The sequence below is a fragment of the Vicugna pacos genome, chromosome 19, assembly GCF_048564905.1.
Source record: "Vicugna pacos chromosome 19, VicPac4, whole genome shotgun sequence".
Lineage (NCBI taxonomy): Eukaryota > Metazoa > Chordata > Mammalia > Artiodactyla > Camelidae > Vicugna > Vicugna pacos.
Window position 1 is genome coordinate 37,889,008 of NC_133005.1, and position 26,818 is coordinate 37,915,825.

Consider the following 26,818-nt stretch of genomic DNA (forward strand, 5'->3'; position numbering starts at 1 on the left):
ATGTGCAAGCCCATCAGCCTGTTAGGAGCAGGGCTCACAAGCGTCCGTCTGCTTTGCAGAGATGCTGGTGGAAATGTCCATCATAACTCCAGATGCAGAGTGTTTTAAGAGGTGGTACATTTTGAAATTTAAAAGCAGAAGGTTTAGGGGACAGACTGGGCTCGGATCCTGACTCCCTTCCAACAAGCTTTGTGACCTTGGGCTGGTTACTTGACCTCTCTGTGTCAGTTATTGATTGTTGTGTAACAGATTACCTCAGCACTTAGCAGCTGAAAACAACACACGTTTATTGTCTCACAGTAGAGGCTGTGAATCCAGGAGCAGCTTAACTGGCTTCTCTGCTCAGGGAGGGGCTGTGATCAAGGAATCCGCAGGGGCCAGAGTCCTCCCAAGGCTCGACTGGGTAGTATCCACTTCCAGACAAAATCAGCGGCTGTCGGCAGGATTCAGTTCGTCCTGGGCTGTTGACTGAGGGCCTCACTTCCTCACTGCCCAAGGCTAGAAGCTGCCCTGAGTTCCAAATGGAGTTTGTCAAATAGGCAGGTGGATAATTGAGTCTGGAATTCAGGGGAGGGATCCAGACAAGTGATATAAATTTGGGAGTCCTAGGCACATAGATGGTCTTTAAAAACATGCGACTTGATGAGATCAGCAAGGAAACAGGTGCAGATAGAAGAAAGTTCCAAGGGCTGAGCCTAGAAGTGTCCCAGTGTTGAGAATGAGGAGTTACCGGCAATAGATGGTGAGGAGGGGCAGGTGGGAGGGAAGACCCAGGGGCGTGGGGCCACTGGAAGCCACGTGAAGGAAGCAGGTCAGGTAAGCAGGAGGGCTTAAGCCGCCAATGCTGCTGACCAGTCCCGGGAGGTGATGACGGACAACTGAGCACTGATGTAACAATGTCCTGGGGTCGCTGGTGACTTTGGCAAGGTGATGTCAGCAGGTGTGGAAGCTGATGGAAGGGAGTTCAAGAGAGAATAGGAAGGGGGAGGTGCAGGGGAAAGTGGATACACACAATATTTCACAGAGTTTTGCTGTAAACAAGAACAGAGAAATAAGTAGCTGAAGCGGGAGTTGTAGGATCAACAATTATTTTTAAGCAGGAGAAATAATTGCATGTTTGTATTCTAATAGGAATTATCTAATACAGAAGGAGGCTGGGTGAAGTCTTGAGAAAGTGAGAGGGAATGGAGTGGGATGGTTTAAGGTAGGAACAGGACGGTTATTGAAGTATCGCGAGGCAAAGTCTGTTGCGCACAGGGGCTCTGGTGGTGGTGGGGCAGATGCGGTGGTCCCAGCTCCTGGCAGTTCCTTCCAGCTGCTTCCACTTTCCTAGTAGGAGGCAAGGCCAGGAGGAGAGCTGGAGGGTGGCGGGAGGAGGTGCTGGGAGTTTAAGGCGAGAAAAGAAGATATGAGTCACCCAGAAGAGTCGAGAGAGGAGGTCAGGGAGAAGTGCACTCTGGGGCCAGGCAGTGACAGAGGCCCGTGCATCGTTGGCTGTCACGACGCACATTGCATCTATGTCTTTCTGTAGCTACGTTCCTGGGTGCAGGCACAGAGGCAACCGAGCACTGGATTTAACCAGCTTGGGCGGGTGGATGATGCCTGGCCGTGGGATTTAAGCTGGGAAAGGGGAGGGGGGAGCATATCAAAGGAAAAAGAAGAGTGCAAGGGTTGAAAGGGCAGAGGATTGTAGGTGGCAGGTGGGATGTGGGATTATGGGAGTCAGGGGCTAAGAGAGAAGACAGTGTCAAAGAGTGGGGTGCTTGAGACTGAGACGAGGCAGGGGCTACAGTTAGTCATTTCAGGGTCTAGGGCCATGGTTCTAAGTGCTGTCCCAGGACCAGGAGCACAGGCATCACCTGGGGCCTTGTCAGAAACGCAGATTCTCTGGCCCCGCCCCAGATCTAGGGCGGATTCAGAATCTCTGAGGGTGGGGCCGGCGGTCTGTGTTTTCCCAAGCCCCAGCCCTAGTCCTCCCGCTTTCTGATATACGCAAGGGTTTGAGAACCACTGCTCTACGGTATAGGTAATTGAAGGGGGAGGGCAAGTGTTACAGGACCAGAATTAAGAAACTGAGAAGTTGGGAAGGGAAAAGCGCCCTTGGAGGAAGATGAAATTGCTGAAAATAAAGATGGGTAGAGCTGAAGGAAGGGCCTGACCCAGGAGCTAAAATCACCAAGCAATGAGGACAGTGGCCGGGGTGGAGAACAGCCTAGAAGTGGCACAAAGAGGAAGGAAGGCACCTACTCTGGAGCCCAGTGATCTGAGGGCTGCGGGAGACAGGCAGCCCCTCTGAGGGGACAGCAGCTCCTCAAAGTCCAGCAGGCCCTGGCACTTGTGCGTATGTCACCTGAAAAGGAGCAGGAACTTGGCAGGTGTGATCACTCATCTTGAGAGGGGCGCGTGGCCTGGGTCCTCCAGGTGGGCCCGATAGAATCACAAACATACTTATAAGAGGGAGGCCGAAGCGTCAGATCGAGGAGCTGCGGCACCAGGGTCGGCGGTCGGGGCGATGCGATCTCTGGCTTTGAAGCTGGAGAGAGGCCCACAGGTCCTGGAAGCGGATGTCCCCCCTGGGCCTCCAGAAGGGACATGGCCCTGCGGACACCCTGAGTTAGCCCAGTGAGACCACTTTGGGTGTTTGGCCTCCTGAGCCCTGAGGTATGAGCTGGGATTGTCTCTCAGTACTCTGTTCCCTGTATCTCAGGCGCCTGCGAGGTGGTGGGTTTCAGAGCAAAAACACCAGGCACGCTGCGGAGCAGCGGGTGGAGGACTGGGAAGGTGGGTTTCGTTCACGGGGGCAGTGAGATGCAGAGGCTGAGAAGCGGCTGCGGCGTTTCTGGAGATGAGAGGGCAGAAAGTGGGGCTTGCCGAGCCTCGAGGGGCTAGCGAGTGGGAGATGAGGGGCGGCTTACGGGATAAAGAGCAAAACCATCAGCCCTGCAGGTGAGGCCGTGGGTGTTTGGGAGGTGGGAAGGGGTGGCGTCTGGGACTCCCTGCCCTTCACAACTCTCCGTGGGGGCCTGGCCTGGCCCTGCTCTCGGCAGCGTTGGTCTCTGTTGGTCCAGGGTGTGGGTGTCGGCAGGACCTTCTGCAAGGCCAGTGGTGGGGGCAGTAGCGCCCACGGGGCGCCCCGGCTCCTGTGCACTGCGTGGAGGGTAATAAGGTGGGTTTGGGAGCGGCAGGGCTGCAGGTGCACCTGGGGAGGGCCAGACGGAGAAGCGCCGGCCCCAGTGTGTGTTCATGTGTCCGCACGAGCGGGAGCGCGTGTCCCGCCGCAGTCCCATGACTCACCTTGTCGGACAGACTCCCCAGGGGAGGTCGTGGTTCACATTTGTCTCATAAAAGGCAGCTGGCCGGCCGCCCTGCCCTCACCTGTCCCCGAGGAGCAGTTGAACCACAGCAGCAAGCATTTTACTGGCAGGGTGCCAGAAGGCAGATGAGAGCCTGGCGGGCTCCAGGGTCCTGGGGAGTCATGGTCTTTATGACTGTCTGCAGCAGAGGGAGCTGGCTCTTTCTAGAAGACAGCCTGGGTCCACGGATGTGTAATAGTGAATAAACTGAGCCACGTGGGACAGAAGAAAAGTCCTTCTTGAGTCAGATGTTCGGTCTTTTAAAATGTGTTAAATATTAGGAAATGATTAATTTCTTGTACATTCTGGATGAATCCATCGTTCCCAGTGTCACTTGCGTGTATGAAACTTAGACATTTTTGTTCATCGAGGACACAGTTCCAGAGGGCCTCCTGAGGGTGGTGTCTGGGCATGTGGTGTCGAACTAACAATAAAGACTATCCTTCTCGTGGGATGTACAGGCATAAGAGACAGATTGTAAACTAGCAAATGGTTACGCAAACAAGAGAGTTCTATATAGATGTCCTCCTGATGGGGGGTGGGTGTGGGCAGAGTGGAGGGAGATCCCACGTTGCATGCTGTGCTCAGGCAAGTCCTTCCAGGATGAGATGTTTGACTGGGGACCTAAAGAATGAGGGAGAGCCAGATCCTTGAGCCTCAGGGGGTCAGAGCATTTCAGGTCTCAGGAAAGCAGAGACAGATGGGAAAGGATTTGGACTGGGCAAGGAACAGAAGACAGGCTGACGTGTGGCCAGAGGTGAGTCTGGAGAAGAGGCAGGCAAGGAAACTGGTCAGAAATCCGCATCATTCTAAGTGGGAAGGGAAGTTCTCAGTCCTGTGACTGATGGGACATTGAAGCTCCTGCATGGTCTCAGATCTGAGTGGCTGAGCTGCCTGCTCCAGGTTTGGGGGGTGGGGGGAAGTCAGCACAGTGGCACAGTAAGTCTTCTACAGTCATTCTCCCACAGAACATTGATTTTTTTCCCCCAGCTTTATTGAGGTATGACCAGGTTGTAAGATATTTAAAGTATACATCATGATGAATAAGTATAAACTGTGAAAGGATCCCCCCATCTAATTAATGAACACATCCATCACTTCACATACTGATCTCTTTGTGTGTGCGAGAACCTTTAAGTTGTTCTGTTAGCAAATTTCAGTTACAGTATCAACTATAGTCCCCATGTTTTCCATTAGATTTCAGAACTTATGTATCTTACAGCCAAAAGTTTGTACCCTTTTACCAACCTCTCCCTATTTTTTCCAGCCCCTGGAAACCACTTTTCTGTTCTGTTTCTATAGGTTTGACTATATTTTTTTTTCTTAGATTCCACCTAGAAGTGAAACCATGCAGTATTTGCGTCCCTACCTGGTTTATTTCACTTAGCATAATGTCCTCCAGTTTCATCTTGATGCAAACAGCAGGGTATCTGTCTTCCTCATGGCTGAGTGATGTTTCATTGTGAGTGTCTGGATATATGAGCAGACATCTTCAATGAGCTGCAATGAGCACCCACTCATTCATTGGCAGATACTTCGATTGTTCCCGTATCTTGGCTGTTGTGAGTAACGCCACAATGAACATGGGAAAGCTGATCTGTCTTTGGGATCCTGTTCTCATTTCCTTCAGATATATACCCCAAAGTGGAATTGCTGGATCATATGGTAGTTTCTATCCTTAATTTTTTGAGGAGCCTCCATACTGTTTTCCATAGTGGCTGTATCAATTTACATTCCCACCAACAGGGTATAAGGATTCCCTTTTCTCCACATCCTCACCAAGACCTAATATCTTTGGCTTTTTGATAATGGCCATCCTAACAGGTATAAAGTGATACCCCATGGTGGTTTTTATTTGCATTTCCATGATGATTAGTGATACTGAACATCACTCTATTCTGTTCCATTGACCTGTCTTTTTATGCCAATGCCATGCTGTATGATCACTATAGCTTTATAATGTAATTTGAAATCAGGAAGTGTGATGCCTCCAGTTTTGTTCTTCTTGGTCAAGACTGCTGTGGCTATTGGGGGTCTTTTGTGGTTCTATACAAATTTTAGGATTTTTTTTTCTGTGAAAAATAGCATTGGAATTTTGATAGGATTTGCATAGAATCTGTAGACAGCTTTGGGTGGAATGGACACAGGATATCTTTCCATTTGTGTCATCTTCAGTTTCTTTCATCAGTAACACAGTTTTCAGTATATAGATCTTTCACCTCCTTGGTTAAATTTATTCCTCTTGATAGACCGTAAATGGGGTTAATTTCTCTTTCAGATGGTTTGTTAGTGTATAGAAACACAACTGATTTTTGTATAAAGATTTTTGTATCCTGCAACTTTACTGAATTTGTTAGTTCTAATGCTTTTGGTGAAATCTTTATGGTTTTCTATATATAATACCATGTCCTCTGCAAATAGAGGAGATATTACATCTGATTCAATAGACGTGTAAAGAATCATTAAGGGACTACTGTGAATAGTAACACGCTAACATATTGGATAACCTAGAACAAATTCCTAGAAACATACACTTTACCAAGACAATTGTGAGGGAAGGAAAAATCTGAAAAGACTGCTTACTGGTAAGGAGATTGAATCAGTAATCAAAAACTCCCAGCAAAGAAAACCCTAGGACCAGATGGCTTCAATAGTGAATTCTACCAAACATTTAAATAATAATTAATGCCAGTCCTTCTCAAGCTCTTCCAAAAAATTGTGGAGCAGGGAATATTTCTGAACTCATTTAATGAGGACAGCATTACCCTGATACAAAAGCCAGACAAGGACACTACAAGGAAATTGAAGGCCAATACTCCTGGTAAACATAGATGCAAAAATCCTCAAACACTAGCAAATCAAATTCAACAGCACACTAACAGGATTGTACACCATGATCAAGGGATTTATCCCTGGGAAGCAAGGATGTTTCAACATATACAAATCAATAAATGTGACATATCATATTAAAAATTATATAATTATCACAATAGATACATAAAAGGCATTTGACAAAATATCATAAAAGGATCTCAAACTCCCAACAAATTAAGTATAGAAGGAATGTATCTTCACATGTTAAAGGCCACATGTGACAAGCCTACAGCTAACATCGTACTCAACAATGAAAAGATTTTCCTCTTAAGTTAGGAATAAGACAAGGATTTCATTCTCTCCACTTCTATTCAACACAGCACTAGGATCCCTAGCTAGAGCAAATTAGGCAAGAAAAATACAAGACATCCAAATCAGAAGGGAAGAAGTAAAATTGTTTGCGGATGACGTGATCTTATATATAGAAAGTCCTAAAGACTACCAACAAATCTATTAGAGTAGGTGAATTCAGCTAAAGTTGCAGGACACAAAACAAATCAGTTGTGCTTCTATATACTAATAATGAGCCATTCAAAAAAGAAACTACCATATATACTGTATGTAAAATAAACAAGTTTATACTGTATAGCACAGGGAATTATATTCAATATCTTGTAGTAATTTATAATTAAAAAGAATATGAAAACAAATATATGTACGTTCCTATATGACTGAAGCATTGTGCTGTCCACCAGAAATTGACATATTGTAAGCTGACTATACTTCAATAAAAATATATTAAATAAAAAAAAATTTTAAATTTAAATTATCCCATTTACAATAGCATTAGAAAGAACAAGATACATAGGAATAAATTTAACCAAGGAGTGTGAAGATCTATACACTAAAAACTATAAAACACTGAGAGAAACTGAAGACACAAATGGAAAGATACCTCATATTCAAGGATTTTAAGAATATTAATAAAATGTCTGCCTTAGATAAAGTCATCAATAGATTCAGTGTAAACCCTATCAAAATTCCAATGTTTTTTTCTAAAATTTGTACTTAGCTACAAATGACTCCAGATAGCCAAAGCTATGGTGAGCAGGAAGAACAAAGCTGGAGGCCACACACTTCCTGATTTCAAATTACATTACAAAGCTATAGGAATCAAACACTGCAGTATTAGCATAAAAAGAGACAGGCAGACTAAAGGAACAGAATAGGATAAGCCCATGCATATATATGTCAACTAATCTTCAATAAACATGCTAAGAATACACAATGGGGAAAGGGTAGTCTCTTTAGGAAATGTTGGTGTTGGGAAAATTGGATAGCCACATGCAAAAGAATAAAAATGGACCCTTATCTCCCACCATACACAAAAATCAACACATTGGATTAAAGACTTGCCTGTGAGACCTGAAACCATGAGACTCCTGGAAGAAAACTTATGGGAAAGCTTTTTTGACATTAGCCTTGGCAATGATTTTTCAAATTTGGTGCCAAATGCATAAACAAAAAAGGAAAAAAACAAAAATCAACAAGTAGGACTACATCAAACTATAAAAAGCTTCTACACAGCATAGGAAACCATCAATAAAATGAAAAGGCAACACACAGAATGCGAGAAAGTATTTGCAAGTCATGGATCACATAAGGGTTTACTGTTCAAAATAGATAAGGAACTCACACTCACTAGTGCACAAAAAGGGGTGGGGGAGGGGAGCAAAGGACCTGAAGAAGCATTTTTCCAAAGAAGACATGCAGATGGCCAACAGACATATGAAAAAGTGCCCAACATCTCTGATCATCAGAGAAGTGCAGATCAAAACTGCAGTGGGATATCACCTCACACCTGTTGGGCTGGTCATTATCAGAAAGTCAAATATAGTAAGTGCTGGTAAGGAGGAGAAAAGGGAACCCTTACACACTGTTGGTGGGAATATAAACTGACACAGCCACTATGGAAAACAGTATGGAGGCTCCTCCAAAACTAAACTACCACGTGCTCTAGCAATCCCACTTGTGCACATACCCAAAGGAAAGGAAAACAGGATCTGGAGGAGAGATCTGCACACCCGCATTCATTGCAGCATCACTCACGATAGCTAAGATGGGGAAATGACCAAAGTATCTGTTAGCGGGGGAGTGGATAAAGGTGTGACGTATATACACATGCGTACACACGCACACACACAATGGAATATTGTTCAGCCATAAGAAGGACCTCCTACTGTTTAAGACAACGTGGATGAAACTGGAGGACATTATGCTAAATGAAATAAGCCAGACAGGGAAAGACAAATACTGTATGATCCCACTTATACGTGGAATCTAAAAACATCAAACTCATAGTAACAGAGTAGAATGATGGTTACCATGGATGGGGGTTGCGGAAACAGGGAGATTTGGTCACAGGGGACAAATTTTTTCTGAGATCAGTAAGTTCTGGAAACCTAACGTACATCATCATGACTAGAGTTAATAAAATATATATATATTTGAAATTTGCTAGAAGAGTAGATCTCCAGTGTCCTTACCACCAAAAAAACAGTCACTGTGTGACGTAATGTGTTAAATAGCTTGATCTGGGGAATCATTTCACAGCTTTTAACATATATCAAGATACTATGTTGAATTTCTTAAACATACACACGTTGTCAATCATACTTCTATAAAGTTGGGGGGAAATAAATACAAAGGGGTGCTATTAGAAGGCTTTAAGCATGGGTGTGATGTGTTCTGGCCACCGTGGGGGCAGTGAGGACAGGAGTGAGCCAGGGCAGCGAAGGCGCTGCTCTGTTGTCTAGGTAGAAGATAAAGGTGGTCCGGTAGGCATGAAGCAAAGAGGTGTGGACTCGGAGATGGATCCACCAAAACTTGTTGACGTGTGGGGCCTGGGGGCAATGAGGAACCCAGGGTCACTCCTATGTTTTTGACTACACAGCTGCTTAGGTGGTGTTGCCATAAACTAATGGGGAAGACGGGGTGTGCTAGAGGGCCAGCGTTCGGGGTGGGGAGAGGAGACCAGAAATTAGGAAGATCCAGGGCATGTTGAGCTGGAGATGCCTCCCGGTTATCAAGGTGGAGAAGTCACACGGGCAGTTGCGTGAGTCGGGAGAGCGTATGTGTGAGGGTGTATATAAACTCCGGTGCCAAGATCATCCCATGAATGCTTCTCCTCAAGAGCTGTCCCAATGGTATTAATTGCAGAGGGCTTGTGATCAGATCTCCATGGCTGTCCTGACACTTTGAGGACCAGCAGAAGCCAGCAGCCATGTGGCCTGGGGGTGTTTCCTGGGGAATCCCATCAGTAGCTCCTCCCTCCCCACTAAGAAAAGCTAAGATCAGATGGTCATTGTACTTTGTGTCTGGAGTTCAGTGCAGAGTTTGAGGTTAAAACTTCTAGTAAACCAAGAATTCCTGGAAATCCTGGGATAGGGCCGGGGTTTCCATCTCTTTGGAGATAACTCCACTTTGGGCCATTGACCACGCTCGGCCTGTAGCTTACCAGGCACATGGAGGCAGAGATGGTTGAGTCGGAAGCCTTTTCTGGAGACAGTTCGATCCAACCTCATTCATCTTTGTCTATCAACACAGCATGAGGCTTACAGCAAACTCCTCTGGTTCAACACAGCTCCCAGGGCTCCTCAAACAAAAGAAATGGCTTTGCTTTCATTTCTTAATGGCCCCTTAATGGTCTACACCTCCTTCACAGGCTCATTTCGTATTCGACCTGCTCCTGCCAAGAAACCAGTTTCCTTCCCATTTAGAAACGTGAAAGGCTGTGTAGGAGTCAGCGTTTTGTTTTCTCCTGTAAGTCTTGTTACTTCTTAAATTCCCACTTGTAAATTCTCTTCCTCCTCCTCAGGACAAAACTACACCACGCTGCCACACGGACAGGGACGTTCACAGATGAGGACAGTCTCCCCAAGGAGGGGAGGCTGGCTGCCCCAGTGTGTTTGTTTCCCTTTTGTTTCAGGATTTGAAAATTGGATTAGCTCAAGTTTGGGCTTCAATGATCTAGTCAGAAAAAACTCAAGACCTGTTGTCAAAACTCTGAATGTTTCCTTTCAGATATTGGGAAAATGAGGTCCAGCTTTGGGTGAATTGTGAATCTGTTAGCTATTGGTATTGCAGATTCTTCATTTTGTATCTGGGGAAACTGAGGCATAGGCTGAATTTGATGGTGTCTATCACGCGGGGCTCATGTAAATGTAGAGCACAAACTTACCGTTAAATGGCTGAGTTGTTTTATCCTTGTTTTCTGCTTAGGACGATTCTGGGTTCTATTCTGGGAACAGTGGCATAAGGTTTTCAGAAAGTGAATTAATTTAGAGAATTAGTTGGATGCAGCTACAGCATAAATCCTAAGGGGGCGGAGTTGGCCCTAAGGTGGGCGGGCCTGGGGAAATATTTTCTATGGGGGTCCTGTCTTTGGTAAGTGGTTTGAGTCAACCTCAAATCAATGTCTCAGCACCATCCTCGTGGCCCAATCTCACATGACTTCCCCCCAAAATAAAAATGCTGTGCTGGCCGTCAGGAGCAGTCTGCTCACAGGAAGCTCTTCTGCAGACTTGCTGGGACCCTGGCCTGGGACCCTGCGGGTGTGGGTTTTGGAGCTCTTTGAGGCATCTGGTTGACCTTGTGCCCTGAAGCGAAATGGCAACTAGCTGGTCCCAGAGGGGGACCTGGGGTGTTTCAAGGAAGGCACTCCAGCCAGAACCCATGTGGGACCCTGTGTATGCCTGGGGCACTGTACCCACATGGCACCGTGGGTTCCAGGCACTGGGAGGGGACTTGGGAAATCCCCAAGACGCTCTCCCAAGCGCAGGGTCGCGGGCAGGGAGAGGGGAGTGGTCCGTGAAACACAGGCCTGGGTCAGGGGCTTCCCTGGGGTTCAAGGGAAGCACTGAAGGGTGGGCTGGAGTTTGAACAGTATTATGTGAAGAAAAGTAGCATTTTTTTTCCCACACCTCATAGATGCTTTAGCTGTAAGGAGAAAATGCTGTTTTAAGGAGGCAGCCAGCTGGAAAACTCCTGTATTTACAGTATCTAATTCTGTTTGTGGGTTTGACAGTAAAGGATACTTTTTTGAGAACTTTGGAGTTTTGTAAGATAGGCAGGCAGAAGACCATGTTTTGCCTTCCAAATGACCAGCTCAGCCCCACTCGCTGTAAATGCTCTGCGAGCTGGCCCGAGGTGTACGCTAGCAACCTGTGGACCTGGGTGCTCCTTGCAAAGAGGTGGAGAGACACGGATTGCAGCCGAGCTGCAGTGGGAGGGAGCAGGGAGAGAACTGGACAGATCCAGGTGGACCTCATGCCTCTGTGACCTTGGGCTCCTGCTGTGAAATGCAAACGTGGGACCTAGATGTCAAATGGGTAGTGGCTACCTCATAGGGCCGAGGCGGGGGGTAAACCGCATGTGCACACAGAAAGTGCTCCTTGCTGTGTGAACTCAAAGCGTAAAGGGCGTGTCTGAGCAGCATCACTCGAGAAGGAAGGATACACCAAAGTAGCCGCTGCTTTCAACTGTTTTATTGCTAAACTATCATGATACAAGCCGTATAAAAATACTTTACATATAGCAAAAATAAACTACATTAAACTGGAGATTAAAAACGTCTTACCTAGCAATGTGATGTATTCAAACGCCTTTTAACAGTCAAGATTTTCAAAACCTAAGCCTTCTAGCACCACCCCGTGGGAGAGACTCTTTATTTGTTGGAGAGGACATTCTCAACTTTTTCTCCCCTCTGAGGGCTGTAGAGGCAACAGGGGTAAGTGAGGTTCTTTGACAAAATGTGTCAGGATGCTAAGCTGGCCCCAGCCACAGCCTCTATCTGCTCAGGCCCATCCAAGTGCTGAAAGCACCTCCTAATCGAAACAGCATCATTTGCATCCAAAGCCTGAGTGAGGCAGGTGAAGTTCATTCTCACTGGCCAACCACTGCGTAAAGGCAGGGCGTCAAACCTTTCTTCCAGCACCCAACACCCCTGCTCATTTTCAGAGGAGCTGGCTTGGGGAGTGCCCCTAGCTCGCCAATCACCCGAAAAGTTTGTTTTTAAACAAACTGAGTTAAGGCAGTGATGTTGGCTGTAACTCAAGGCATTTGTGAAAGCTGAGGGAAATTGATGTTTGTAACCACAGTTTCTTGTGATACTTCTTTTCCTCGAGCATTTAGTTGGGCTGAGGAAAACCATTTTCCTTCGCTGGCTTGGCTCCATGAGGTTTGATGCCCAAGCCCCAGGTGTGGGACAACCCAAGGTTCCCATGTGTTGGGTACCTGCTAAGGGGCTGGCCCTCCAAAAGTGAGTTCAGGAAAGTTTACCCCAGTTTGCCAAGAATGTCACCACCCCCGTGCCTCTTACAAACATAAAGCAAACAAAGTTGTTAACCAGACCCCTGACGTTCCTTCAATTCTCAACAAATAAAAAGCACTTGGAAACGGTTTGACATGAAAATAAACTCAGCCTCCCTTCAGTCCAGAGTGACAAATTGGAGCTCCTCAGCTTCGATCTGTCTGTGTGTGACAGCTTCCGCGCTGGCCAAGGCTGGCTTCCTGAGAGGGATGGCTTGGCCACCAGATGTAAACAAGAAAGGCTACATCAGTGCTTCCCAGTTGTTAGAAGGAAATGACTTGGTTCGCCTAGGCTGTGTCTTTGGTGGAAAACTCTGGATGTCCTTGGAGTAATGCGTACAGGGGTTTATCTCCCAGGATTCGGTCAGCTCTGTAAACGTTAGCCTGCGCGTCTGCGAACGTGGACTTTTTTAGAATCCCCATTACAATCCGGGCAGTCTTGTTAAGTCAAGAATACTACTCGGTCACTTCTGGTGGGGGATCTAAACACTTGAAAGTTCTCCTCAGTGACAAGGTGGAGGCTCGGAACTGAAGTCAGCTGTGTCCTCGAGCAACAGACAGGTGCTTCCTTCCTCCAGAGCCATCCCTCCTCCATTCTCTGGAGATGCTGTCTTGTAGGAGACAGGTGACCGATAGGCTCTGAGGTGGGGTTTTGTTTTTTTTGATTGTTTTCCTGGAATGATTAACAAGTCTTCAAGAATACATCTTTTTCTCTTAGGGGGAGAAAAAAACCCATCCACATATTTGTAAAAAGAGACACTTAAAAAGATTTCTGACCACTTATAAATATTTTCTAACTCCAACCAGGATGTGATATTTTGAGGACAGAGAAAAAGCATAAAAATACAGGTAAGAAAATAAAATTTAATAACATACGAATTTGGGTTGCTATTATATATTATCAAGCAGCAGTTATTTTTGTACAATATAGGAAGACTTGCAAACTTTGGAAATATACTACATTCAGCAACAGGGTAGATTTCCGTTGGAAGTGCTACATATTTACATTGCTTTGGATGTAGCAAGTGCAAACCTCGACGTAACAGATCCCTCTAGAACACATGCGACACACCCAACGACCGGTGAGACATCCTTCCTTTCTCCTTCTTTAGAGGATCTATTGCCTCTTCCCAAACTGGAAATACTTCTCGAGCAACTTGCCCTTGGCAAAACCTCCTCCTGGCGTCTGTGACCGACAGAACTTGCTCGATTGCCGTCCAGTCCTGATACACGTTCTCTTGCCTGTTTGTCTCTAATGCTTCTGTTCCTCTTTCCTTTGCTATTTGGTATAGTTGGCGTATGAAAGTGCTTCCTATAATATCCAGCTAGGCTGTCTTTAAAAAATAAAAAAGAGTTGGTGTGTGTATCACACACACACACGTACAGATAGACGTACAGGAACGTAAACTACCAGGAGGCCCTTCTCACTAACAGGGCTAGAATAGCGATGGAAATGCGTTGGTCCTTTTTCACCCCCGCGCACAGTGAAGCTGAGCGGTTTTGCTACAATAGCAGGAAGGCACGTGGGTCAGACATTCAGATGACCGAGGGAAGGCCCAGTTCCCTCATGTGCAAAACACGGCTCCTCGCCAGTCAAGTGAGAATAAATCACTCACCAGACGCTTTAACCCTTCCCCCGGGAAGTCAAGAGTGCTGGAGAGACAGTGCCTTAGGTAAAGCTGCTTGTATAAGGAACTTCTTATTAATGAGAAAGAATTTTGCAGTCAGCTTCCTACTGGCATTCTGTTTAAAAGAATTTTGCTAAACTCGGCTTGGGGTGGGCGGAAAAGTCCCCTGTTGTTTGAGGGGAAAAGAAATGCTAGGTCTTGACCCAAAGGTTACATACACGTGGCTGCGAAGGCCCCCATCCTGGGCTTCCTGTGCTGTCTCTGGAGGAACAAACACACCGGGGCCTGGTCGCCAAGCCCAGGGTTCCCGGCCCAGCCCTCGGGAAGGTTTTACCTGTGGGTAGACTTGAGAAAGCTAGGACTTAGGGCCCTTCACTGCCATGATCCTTTTCTTAGAGTGATGTCTCAATCACACCTGCTAAGGGCAGCCTTCTAAAGAGTGCGAGCAACACTTACACTCTGTGTGGATTCCTGGGCAAGCAATTCAATGGCCGAAAAGGAAACCCCGGCTTGTCCTGGGGTGTCTGCCGTAAATGGAAACGCACACATCGGTGTGGCTAAAAACTCACCTGCCGAGAACTTCGAGGGTTTTATTTGTTTGCAAAAACTGCACCAAAGGAGGAAGACTCCGGGGGACTGTGGGCGTGCTCTGTGGAGAGACTGGGGTGGGGTGGGGGAGGAATCGTGCAGCCCCTGCAGGTGGTCTGAGCGGAGCTAAGTCGGGGTGCATGAGTGGATTCGTTTCTACTCAGGTCACTCTTGTGATGAAGCAGCGAATGCAGATGCGTCTTTGGGGGCCGAGGAGGGGTTGCAGTGGGTTCAGGTAAAAATAACCCCTGAACTTAGGGACCAAATCCTGAGCCTGAGGGTCTCACTTTGGGTCTAGGTCAGAGAAGGAATTGAGCCGTTTTCCTCCGTTGTGGGGGAACCCACCCACAGACACACTTAGGTCCGCCAATGGCCACATTTCACAACAGTTGTACTTAATAAAAATACCTGCTCTTTTTTTGGGGGGGGGTTGCTTTTGCCCATTTGCCATTCCTTCTCAAAATTCAATGCACATGCTTGAGATTCTTCTTAGCTACTTTATGTAGAAGCACTTTGGCTGTTAGAAGAAAGCAAGCAGGAACATCAAAAAGCTGTGCAGCTTGCCTGGACCCAGCCGCCCAGGTGTCCTCCTCCAGTCCGTGAGCTTCCAGCTGCAGGACGAAGATGCTGGCCGCGAGCGCCCCCCTCTGGCCACCTTTGGCCAGCTTTTTGAAGCAGAGGAGGGGGAAAAAAGTACACATAACTTAACGCTGGGAAGTTTTAACAGGTGATCTTGTATGAGCCAGACAGTTTTTGCTTCAGCATCAGAAAATTTTAAAATGAAGCTTTAGCGGTGGCCCCACTGTGGAACGGGCGATTCCCTAAGGATGGACGGTCCTGGCTTCTCTGGTTTTCTTCAGCCTGTAAGCCGGACTCTTGTGCCCCATTCCTTGGGTTGCTCTGTTTGGGAACTCCTTTCCTTCAAAAGGTACAAGAGCTGTATCTGTGACCTGAAAAAATGAATGCAAGGGCTGGGGTTTAATCACCGTGCCCCCATCTTCCGGGCCCCTCCCCAGCCTGCGCCCCTGGCTCCAGGCTATCCGTTCGTGGGCGGGTTCCAGCGGGCGGTCTTGTGCAGAATGTGTTTGGGGTCAGCAGGCACTTAAGGTTTGGATGGGACACCATGAAAGTCAACCAAGATGCTCTTTGGGATTTAGAACAGAACTCAAAAGGCAGAGTGGTGTGCTCTCTGACGTTCACAGAGAGAGGTGGTGAGTCCTGAATCGGGAGTTCGTGTTCAGCCAGTCCATGGTCCCACGTGGCCTCCGGGCCGGAAGATGGACACTAGAGAGGCCGGGAGAAGGGGCCGTGGAAGGCTCCAGGGGTCAGCTAGGATAGGTGTCTTGCTAATGGCTTCTTCTACGTCTGATTTCGGGCGGGAGGTCCTGAAAACTCCTTCCTGATAATTTCATTAACTACAAAAGAGAGAAAGAGAGGGAGGGGCCGGTGAGAGGGCACCAAAAACACAGATCAGGTTAGCTTTCTAGAACCTAACACAGCCAGGCTATTCTTTAAAACCTGTTTTTGTTCTTTGAGATAATACCTCTGACATTTTTTAACATAATCATGCCTTCCTACACGGTGACCTCCCAGCGCCGCAGCCCCCCCACCCTGCCCCCAGTGACGCCACTGTGCGGAACAGGTGTTAGTGAAAAACACCCAAATGGTGACTTACGAACTGCTGTGTCAGGATGGGTTTGGGCCACGGGGCATGATTTAAGGAATAGCCTCTCCTATCTTTTTACTTGCGATGCTCCACTGTACACCGAACTGCCTCTGTTACTACTACCCCAGAAGGTACCCACGGTAGGACTAAAACGCAGCTTCTTGACCCACAAAATGTACGGCTTTCAAAAGAGGGTCTTTAAAAAGAGTGGGTTGGGAATACCAGAAGGATGAGCTATCACTGTAAACAGCATCTCTGTTCCTTTTGGCACAACCGGGAACTCCACCCTCTTCCCCCCTCTCTGGAGAAGGACCACGCAATGAGTCTTAAGTACCAAGTGTCCTCAGAGAGACTCTGGAAAGTTCCATCACCCCTACTCCAGAAAGACGTGTGGAATTTAGCACCAAGAGTGCAGTGCCAGCCACCAGTGCCTGGATTTTAGGCAGTAAGGTCTTAGGTTAGTGGCAAAGGCAAAAAGGCTTCCTTCCATGTCCTTGGGGAAAAGTTGTCAGCAAAAGCAGCCCAGACACCAGGCAGGGTGTGCATGTGACCTAAAATGTGTGTGTGTGTGTGTGTGCGTGCGCGTGCACATCTTTGGTCTTGCAGCGGGGTTGTGTCGACTGGTCCCAGGAGGCAGACCCCTGTGGGGTCCCATCAAAGGTAGATTTATCTCCCCTCTCCTAGTTCCAGCACTAAATTCTTCCCACAGGTTCCTCCCACTTTTTCTCGTCTCAGCCTTAACCTAACGCTACAGAGATGGAAGCCGTGAGGGTTAACCGTTGAGATGTGCTCAGCCTCTACATGATCCAGCTGGGCCCTCCCAGGTCCAGGGTGCTTTTCCCAGGAAAACACCTGCCTAGTGAGTCTGCAATTCCCAGAATAAGGAGAGCAGATACAAACTGCTCTGGAGCTGGATAAGCCAGGTCTGACTCTGAGCTCCCTCCCTCCAGGGGGCTGCGTGACTTGACCTCTCTGTGCCTCTCGGTCTTGTCTTCTGGGAAGTGGGAATCCTCGTGTGTGGACCTTTCAGGACCGCTCTGAGCATGTTAGGCACAGTGTACGTGCACGTTCCTAGCCCAATGCCAGGTCACTGGTGTTCAGTAGCCGTCAGCTGTGATGGGCACTGAGAGCCCCCCACACTTTGTGTTGGGCTCTAAACTCGGTGCTTTGCCCACTGGGCTCTGTTTTATGGCAGAAACTAGTCAGGCATCGCTCCCCCTTCATACAGATGTGTGCTGAAAGCACATGTGAGGGGAGGTCAAGGGTTCCGGTTCCAGAGTCAGGTGGCCAGGGTGAGGGTCCCATCTCTGCCGCCTCCTAGCTTGGTGAACCTCGCCTTACTGATATAACCGCTCTGTGCCTCAGTTTCCCCATCTGTCAACTGTGTATGAGAATAAGACCCTCCTTCTACGGTTGTTGAGGAGCTTCGATGAGATAATACGAGTGAGGAAATGATCACAGTGCCCGGTGTATAGCAGACGCTGGTTCGTGGGGTGGTCCCTTCGTACACATTCCATGTCCTAGTACATACATACACATCCGTGTTAATGTGCAAGAATGTGTGTATCAGAATTACAGCCGTTTCCAAAGTGTGGAAATGGATCTGATACTAGGAACTCAGAGGATGAATTCATTTATTCAGCTCACCAGCTCTGACTGGGCACTGACTGTGTACCAGATACCAGCTGACTCCCAGGGGCCCTGAACCAGGAACATCCCCTGCGCACCCCCTTCCCCGGCCTCTGGGAACCGCTCAGGGCTGGGAAGCGGGGGCCTTTGTGAGGGCAGCCGGGCAGGAGTGAAAGCAGAATGCGGGGGGTGGGGGTAGGGGTCAGTGCGGCTTCATGCAAAGCTTTTCAAAGCCCGGATTCTGAAGGGTTTCCTGTTTTCTCAACCTAGGAAATGAGAGTAGTTGATCCTCAGTGGAAACCTTCCACAGCCTCAGCTTTCTAAAAATAGCTGGTGGGCAGAGATGCTGGTACCACGGCTCTCACCAAAGGGTCGTTTCCCTTCTCAGAACTCGAGGCCAGGTTAGGGGAGGGGCAGCGGGAGGTTGTCAAGGTTGCCCCTCCCTTTGGAGGGAAACCGACCCAGCTTCCACCTGAAAGCAGCTTTCAGAGAAGCTGGAAAACTCAGCAAACCTACGCTGTTCGACCTCCCTGCGGCCGGGGGTGGGGAGGAGGCTGTGCAGGCCCCGGCCGGCCCCACAGCGAGGCCCACTCATGCCCCACGGAAACCTCTCTGGGGAGAGGAAACTTCTCTTTCTGAAACCTCAGAGCTCATGCCTCTGGCTGTGGACGAGGAGAAAGTTCTAGAGCAGAAGCGCCCGCTGGGTGGCAGCCACGGCAGCGCGGCCACGTTGGTCTGAAAACGTGGGCTCCGGGTTCCACGAATCTCTCTGCCCGACCACTTCAGCTGGACTCGAGAGGCCCTGCCTGTGCTGCCTCGAGGATTCGGGGGGAAGGGGGTGGGCGTCGCGCTGCCCTCCCTTTGAATCAGCTTCACGATGGCCATCGTGGAACCCCTCCCTTGTAGGGGCAGAACGGCTCCTGCTAGGCCCTGTCGCTGCCTCTTAGTCACATCTTTGGTGTCACTTCCTCACTCTGCCCCTCTGCGTGCTTAAGGTAACCCTGCTCTGGGCCTGTCTCCCGCGAGGCCCCCTGGAGGCGCCCTCAGATCTGTCTCATCACCTTGCCTCCTGCTGCCCCACCACCACCCCCGCCAAGCCGACCACAGGCTTCCGCACTGCGAGCTCCCTGGTCCAGCACAGAGCCGTGCTGGCCTCCCCGCCAACTTCTAAAAATGCTTCTCTTCCTCACTTCCTTCAAGGCTCTGCTCCGTCTCCTCCAGGAAGCCGGCCCTGGGGGCAATCAGCAGTGCCCCCCCAGCTGTGTTCCATCCCCTTGACTCCTTTGTTTACCAGTTCCTGACAGTTTACTTTCTAGTGCTTGAATTTTGTCCCCACACGGTGTCACAGGGCCCTAGGACCCAGGAAGCACTCAATAACATACTACTGAATGAGAAAGCAGAAGCTTAGAAAGGGGTTAAGTAGCCTCAGGTCACACTGCACTGGGATCTGTCCTCAGGTTGCACTGGAATCTGTCCTCAGGTCTGACTCTGAGGTCTGAGTGTTAAACCCGCTCTTCGAGATCGCTGCCATCAGCATTTCGTTCGTTTGGTATGTCAAGTATCTGTCCTCTGCCAACATCTTCACCTTTCCTCCCTTTTCCCAAACTGGGCCACGGGCAGTTCTCCAAACAGCGCCTCTCCCTGTCCGAGTCCTGACCCCCCCCCCCACCCCTGTTCGAGCACCGCCTTTTCTGGGACGCTTTCTCCATTTCCACCGCGGGGGCCTAACTCCCTCCAGAAGCAAACATGGGATTCTCAATGCTGCGCTTGTCCCTCCTGGGCCACAGTATTTGAGTCACCTGCGCTCCCTGCCTCACCCTGCATAGCAGCATGCACGCAGCAGCCCCTGATGCATGCATCTCAGCTCACACAAGGACCCCACCCCGTCAGCCGAGGCCACGTGGTTTAGGGGAGCTGACATTTCCTCTGTCGTCCAGTTGACAAGGGGGTGGCTGCGTGTCTGGAGACTCCTCCATGGAAGAATATAAGCATTTCCATTTTTTCAGGGCAAACTATGTGCCAGGCACTGTCTCAAGCACTAGGTTACTTCTCACACCAAACCTGGTACTACAGTCGTCCTGGTGTTATAGATGGAGAAACAGAGTCAGGCAGTCACTTGCCATAGCAGGGGAAGGGGAGGGAGCAGGATTCGAACCCTAGGGCTCATTTTATTAACCTGTACCTTATATGGCTCCACTGTATAGCGAACTATGAAGTTCGCTAGTCATCACCTTTTTTCTGGGGCCCCAGAATCCTCAGTGTGTTTTGTGTGAGTCAGGAAAAGGCCAGAGCAGCCTCTGCTAGGTTACCAGCACACAAGGCCATGTGCCGAGTGGTTAAAGTGGTCACTGAGCATCACTTTCTCAGAACAGAATTGAGGCCAGCGGCGTTCAGTGTGCCACAAGCACCCCTGACCTTTTGTTAACCTTAGAGACATCGTGATGAAAACACACATGTTGAACATGTCTACTACCTCAGGGTGAGTTCTAAGCCTGATACCCAAGGCTGAAACCAGGAAGGAAAGATGGGCAGATGTAAGTATATAAAGTTAATACATCTTTTGTTAAAACTTCAAAGAAGAAATCTATAATAATTTCAGCATAGATGACAAAAGTCATTCATATCTAAAGAGATGTTTGCAAATCAGTAACTATTCTAGTCAAAAGTGGCTCTGGCCATAAAAAGAATAAACCAGGGGTCAACAAACTTTCTATAAAAAGTCAGACAAAAATATTTTCAGCTTTGTGAGCTATATAGTCCCTTACTCAACTCCTCAGCTCTTTTTTTTTTTTAAACATGAAAGCAGCCACAGACAGCAGGTAAGCAAATGAGCATGGCTGTGTGCCAATAAAACTTTATTTAACCTAACAGACCAGGCGCCACATTTGGCCTGAGAGACAGTTTGCCAACCTTTAGTATATATACCCTAGTGGCAAAGAAGAAAAGGAAAGCAGAGTATGTTTTCTTCCTCTACTTTTTGGGGGTGGTAATCTGGGGAAGCCAATGCTTTTTACAAGTATTATTCATCAAACAATTCTGGTTTGACTAGTGTTAAATTTCTTAAAACTGATCTCTGCTAGCATCCCACTCTGCCCCAGGAGACTTCTGGTTCACTGGCAGGCCTGGACACCTGGTGCTGGCTGACTTCTGTTAGCTAAGCCCAGAGGTTCTCAAACTTCAGCTTGAGGAAGAGTGGCCGCTCCGGGTTACACACAGAAACCCACACTGTTAGACTGGAGGTGCCGTTTCAGAAGACTGTCCAGGGAATTTTGGCAATTCTAGGCATTCTCTCCTTTAACTGCTGACTTTGGAACTTAATCCCCTGAGAAAGAAGCAACAGGAAGGAGAGGACAGGCCCCATCCTGTTTCTCTCCTAAACCTCAAGCATGTTTTCTAAAACCTGGTTAGACCCCGTGAGTGCCCACGGGAGCCTGGGGCTGGCCAGCAGGTCACTCGTCAAGCTCGGTGGGACCCAGGGGGGCTGTGTTCTTGAAGCCAAATGAAAGATCCTGAACACCTCGCGCCCTTCTCCTCCGTCCACCGTGCCCTGCCCCACTCATGCCCGGGGCCCACGCCTGGGGCAATGGCTGGACGCCAGGGCGGCTGAACCAGAAAGCAGGTGAGTGTTCTCTGGATGCTTCTACCTTTCGTCCCAACTGTGCCCAGGGAAGGCTACCCTGAAGGCCAAGAGTGAACTCCAGGGCCACTTGTTCCCTGACCCCCAGGCCGTGTTCCCCACAAGCACGGAAAGGTGGCCGTTGGCCTCAGCCTTCCCCTGGGACTTGGGATCAAAATGCTTTTCACTTGCTAAGTGACGCCCAAGCCTTTCCTCCCCTCCGCATGTGCACTTGACAACATTGGAGAAGAGCTTTCCAGAAGGGCCCAGCCAGGCCAGACTTGAGATGCTCAGTGAAAAGGACAAAAAGCCCTTGATAGGCCTGTGGCCCAGAGCCGTGGGCGGGGTCTGAGGAGCTCCACGGCGGTGAACCCCCTCCGCGGCCATGCACAGCACAGCCAGCTCGCCGGAGTTCCCAGGCCCTGCAAGGTCAGAAGCACGGCCAAGTTCTAACACCGGGGAGAGGGGAAGCGCACTAAAAAGGCCCGTTGACTGATTAAGTGGCTGAGTCTCAGCGCTGATCGCTCAGCTGCAGCTTTGTCATCCTGATTCCCTGGCTGTGAAGCCCTGGGGAGGGACTCGGCACCAGGCAGGTAACCAGCCCAGGACCGCTGGTGGAGAGCACGCTTGGGAACCAGGGCTCTGGGATGTCCGCTCCACTGTGGGCTAAAGGGCGTGACAGCTGATGGTTATGTCGCCTGGGTTTTCAGCATGGGACATCAGTGCGCCGAGGACTTCGGGGTCTGGCCTGTGATGTAGCGAACCCACTTTCACTGACAAATGGACAATTCAAAAGCCACGGCCCAGTGAGGCATGTAACCCAACAATAAATACTGACCCGGGCTGACTACGGTGAGCACCGCCCTGTGCTGGGTGCAGCACGTGCTCACTGATGCTAACCAGTGTGCCGGAGGGTTAAAGCACAGCAGGAGCATCTAACCAGCTGAGGCACAGAAAGGTACAGGGACATCCTCACTGGCTCAGGTGGACGCCCCTGATCGCTGCGCTGGCTCCCAGGCTCTTCCATGGAGGGGCCCTACTGCTTGCAGCTAAGGTGAGGGGCTCCGCTGAGTCCGTGGGAAAACCACACTCAGCCCTATCCCAGTTCCACAGGCTGGTTTCACATCCAGAAACCAAGCAGTGAGTTAACACCTTCCAAAGCCCACAGGAAAGCCCTGGGGGGGGGGTGGAACTTTAAGTCGATGAGATCAAGACTGGAACTGACCGCTGCACAGGGCAGAGTTTTCTGATCTACCTGACCCCTCTCTTATTCCCCAGTGCAGAACGCCCCGCCACTGATGGAGAGCCTTCCCGGACTGGAAACACCAAGCAAAGTGTATAAAACCAGAAGGGAGCTGGCACAGGGCAGGAGCAGAACTTCCAAGGGCTGGAACCTGGCACTGCTGCCTTATTCCTGGAATAGGGCGATGGGGCCCCGGGAGAGCATGCAAATTCCCAGAGCCCCATTCGCCACCCTACTCCCCGCCCCAACCTTGGGCTCCAGCCTCCAAGAATCTCAGGTATGTCCCCCAGGGGTGTCCCCTTGACAAAGGGATGAAGTCTAGCTCTTAAGAGCGAGAAATGTTGGAAAACGAGGAGAGAGGGCCTTCAGGTTGTAAAGTTTTCTTTTACAAAAAAAGAAAAAAATTCAAGTTAAGAAAACACACAGCTGGAAAACAAAAGGAAAGGCAGAAGATATCAATTACCTTTAACTTTGATTTCTCGGATCAAAGATCACAGTCATTCTGTTTCATAATATGTTTTGTATCCAGCTAAGGTGTGTGTCTATCAGCTCTGAAAAAGATTTGCAAAACCATTTTTGAGAAGAAAAAAAAATCACCTTTGACCTCTATTATGCTTCCAACTCATGTTATCATCATCCAATTCAGGAGTAGCCCTTAACCTAGGGCCACTCAGAACCCAGGATCAAACTTAACCCTCTGCCTGTAGTCGAAGCCCAAATTCTATTATCATCTTAACATTTGTGCCAGAATTAACTCCAAACCAGAGTAATAATCACTGAGATGACTTTGTGCAAAGAAATAGGGATCTCTGAAATCAAAATATACCAGCAAGATTATGGTGGTTTGGGTTGGGTTTTGTTTGTTTGTTTTAAGCTAGACAAAATGGCTCTGCAGCTGTTACCTCATGGAGTTTCTAAAGAGCAAATAATGCTGGCAGCTGTGGCAGGCAAAGAAAATCAGAATTTCATGACAGATCTACCTCAATGTTACCTTCCTCCTTCAGGCTTTCATATATGCTAAACTTGACCCCTGCTTCCTTCTTGCTAGTGATACAACCTTAGCGGGCATGCAAATTCGTAAGACTGTACACTTTCTTCCTGTTTTTCTTTGGTCGACTGTTACTATTTTTACAGAGCACTGAAGGCACGTAGAAAGGAGACAGGAGCAGGGTACTTCACAGGCATTCAATTATATCACATGTTCTCTTCAATTTTAAATAGCCCCTCTCTAGAGCTCTGTAGTGCCTAAAGCTTTCAAAACACTTGTTCCCACAACCCCTTTTAAATGGCTAAATTGTAAGTGCCATTTTGAGTGCTTGGTTTAGAAATACTTTCTGGGATTAATTTCTTGCAGGGACTGACCCAGCTTTTTACTAGATGCAGCTTTGTTCTCATCGTGAGGTGAACAAGGATGCTCTCTGAAGGAGAGGCATGAGCTCCCTGAAATCTCATCCTCAAGGCGGAGAACACCGAGTTCTCTCCTGCAGTTTACAGGCCCGGACTCCCAAGAGCTGGGCTGCAGTAAGGTTTGTTCGATCGGGACTGGCTGGGGTGAGTCACAGCCCAGGACAAAATAACCACCTCCCCTCCTGAGCCTAGTGGCTGTAAACACAGTTTGGACCATGCATTTCAAGACATTTCCTAAGGCAGAAAGGCCCCCGTGTCCAAAATCCCAGGTGCCTGTGGCCCCAAGGCGGCTCCCTCACTATCATACTTCCCTGTCTCGACTCCACCGGGGCTTGTTCAAGTCCAAGAGCAGGGGCATTGTCAAACCATTCACTCCAGGTCTCAAAATACCGCCTCTACCCTGACCGTGGCCGAGTTAATGTTTTCAGCCCAGACCTCACCCCTGAACTTCAGACTTAGAGCTCTAACCGCCCATTGGGCATCTCAGACTTAACATGGTCAAAACCAACCCCCTGACCCTCACTACCCGCCCCCCAACCTTCACCTCCAACCGCCCTCCTATAATCGTCTCATGATAGGAAACACTCCCTTCTTCAGGCCAATCTTGGTCACAGCCCACATCCCCTCCAGATGCAAATACTTCTGGATTTACCCTCAAAATATATCCGGACCCGACAGCCTCACCACCTCCAGTCTAGCTCACTGCACTGGCCCCTCAGCTGTCTCCCTGCCTCGGTACTGGGGTCCCTGGTCTCTTAAAGTTCCAACAGGAGCACCGGCTGTTGGGTAAAGTTGAGCCACAGGCTTGTTACTCCTCAGCAAGAATGGCTACAAGGTACTCAGGTAGCCAAGGTGTTTTCACTTCATCCATAGGTGCCCATTCAAGGAGCACATCGTGGGTACCTTGCACGGGTCCAAGGTCACGGCCTTCGAGCAGCACTCTGAATGCATGTGGAGCCCCGGGGCCCAGGCCCTTCACACCAGCGGCCAGTAAGGCCAGTAGTCAGGAAGCCCGGCCCTGTCTCCATGCCCCGCCCCCTTGTCAGAGTTCAGCATTTATAAAGCATCGAACCGATCGGGTGTCTGTGGACTTTTGAGGCGCAGCTTCCTGTTTAGTCGAAGTTTCACTCTTTCATCGTCTGCTTCCTGGTGGGAGGCGGGCACCAAGAGCCAGAGGACGACCCTGACTCCCTACCATCCTACTCTGCAGGTGGCTGTTCCCATGCCTTACTCAGGCCTCACAGTTATATCTGAGGGTTGGTGGGGGTGATGCCCATTTCTCAGATCGAGGTACTGAGGCAGAGGAAAAAATGAAGCAACTTGTCCAGGAATGGCCCCCACTCCACAGGTGCTCATCCCAGGTCAGGGCTTCCCATGTTCGGAAGAGCATCGGGCTGCCCTGGGGGCTGGGTTAAAATGCAGTTTTGCATCAGAAGCCTGGACACAAAACCACCCTGTTGATATATCGGTGAAAGTCTCATGCCCTCTCCCTGAGCCTCAGTTCTCCCCCAGAGGGAGATCAGAAGACCTCCTTGGCAACTGTGAGGACTGAATGAGATGAGGTAGCTGGCTGGCTCCTTCGTGCGCAAATGTTCATTAATGCTGCCAAATGGACTCAGAGAGCAGATAGACGGAAGAGTGAGAGAAACGATGCGAAGGAGATGGACCAGTCCCATCCCCTCCTCTCCAATAACCAAGAATACAGTTCTGCGTCCCTACATGTTGAAAGAGGAGATCTGTCCCACTGATCAGTGTGCCCGCTCCAGTCAGCTGTTCATAAGACGGGGACAGCTGTCGTGAGGGAAGGCAGTGTTGAGAGTTACTGTATGTGACTGAGGTGAGTGGACTCAGGTCCCAGGATCACTGCCACATTTTGAGTTTTTTTTTTTTTTTTAACGAGGCTACGGCTGAAGACTAGATCATAACGTTGCATTTTTACAGCCTCGGCATCAGTCGGTGAATTGTCCTGCCAGTCTCGTAGATTACATGATCATTGGGGATATAGATCGGAAATGATTCACTGATTACTTAACACAGATAATTAACAGGAAAGTACAAGGTGTCAACAGATAAAACAGAAAAAACACAGACTCAAGAACCTATCACCTTGACAAACGACACAACCAGCTTCTAGCCTCCCAAGAGCCGGGCGCACATCTTGAAACAGGATGGCAGTAAGGGAAAGACTTGGGCGCATCTGTGTCACAGGACTTAGGCTGGTCTAAGGTGCGTGCAGGTTAACGGATCTATGGTGAAAAGACCGATGTCCCTCCCCACCAGTGCGGAACACGTCTCCTTTCTCCACCTCGGCCCTGATTCCACACCGACGCACAGTCTACGGAGAAACAGCTCGGACTTTCTCTGAGCTAAGCTGCCTGACAAGGGAGGACTAACCCCCTGTCCAAACTCAGAGCTGAGCTGAGCTGAGCTCATCTGCCCAGCTTTTCTCCAGTTCAGCAGAATTTCTTACGATTACAGGCAGTTAAGAGGCACCTCTCCTATCAA

General features: G+C 49.0%; 1 protein-coding gene across 10 annotated transcripts in view; it reads right to left on the reverse strand.

Annotated features, from left to right (window-relative positions):
• Positions 1 to 11,693: 11,693 nt before the first annotated feature.
• NFATC2 (nuclear factor of activated T cells 2) overlaps positions 11,694 to 26,818 on the reverse strand; it is a 147,064-nt gene continuing 131,939 nt past the window's right edge. For 6 of the 10 annotated variants that reach the window (XM_072944402.1, XM_072944404.1, XM_072944406.1 and 3 more), the window contains exon 10: positions 11,694 to 16,167. In XM_072944402.1, coding sequence (XP_072800503.1) covers positions 16,112 to 16,167 — 56 coding nt within the window. In that variant the 3' untranslated portion in view covers positions 11,694 to 16,111. Of the gene's footprint in view, positions 16,168 to 23,369; positions 23,458 to 26,818 lie in introns of all 10 variants that reach the window. The other 4 variants (XM_072944403.1, XM_072944408.1, XM_072944409.1 and 1 more) reach the window with 1 other exon arrangement.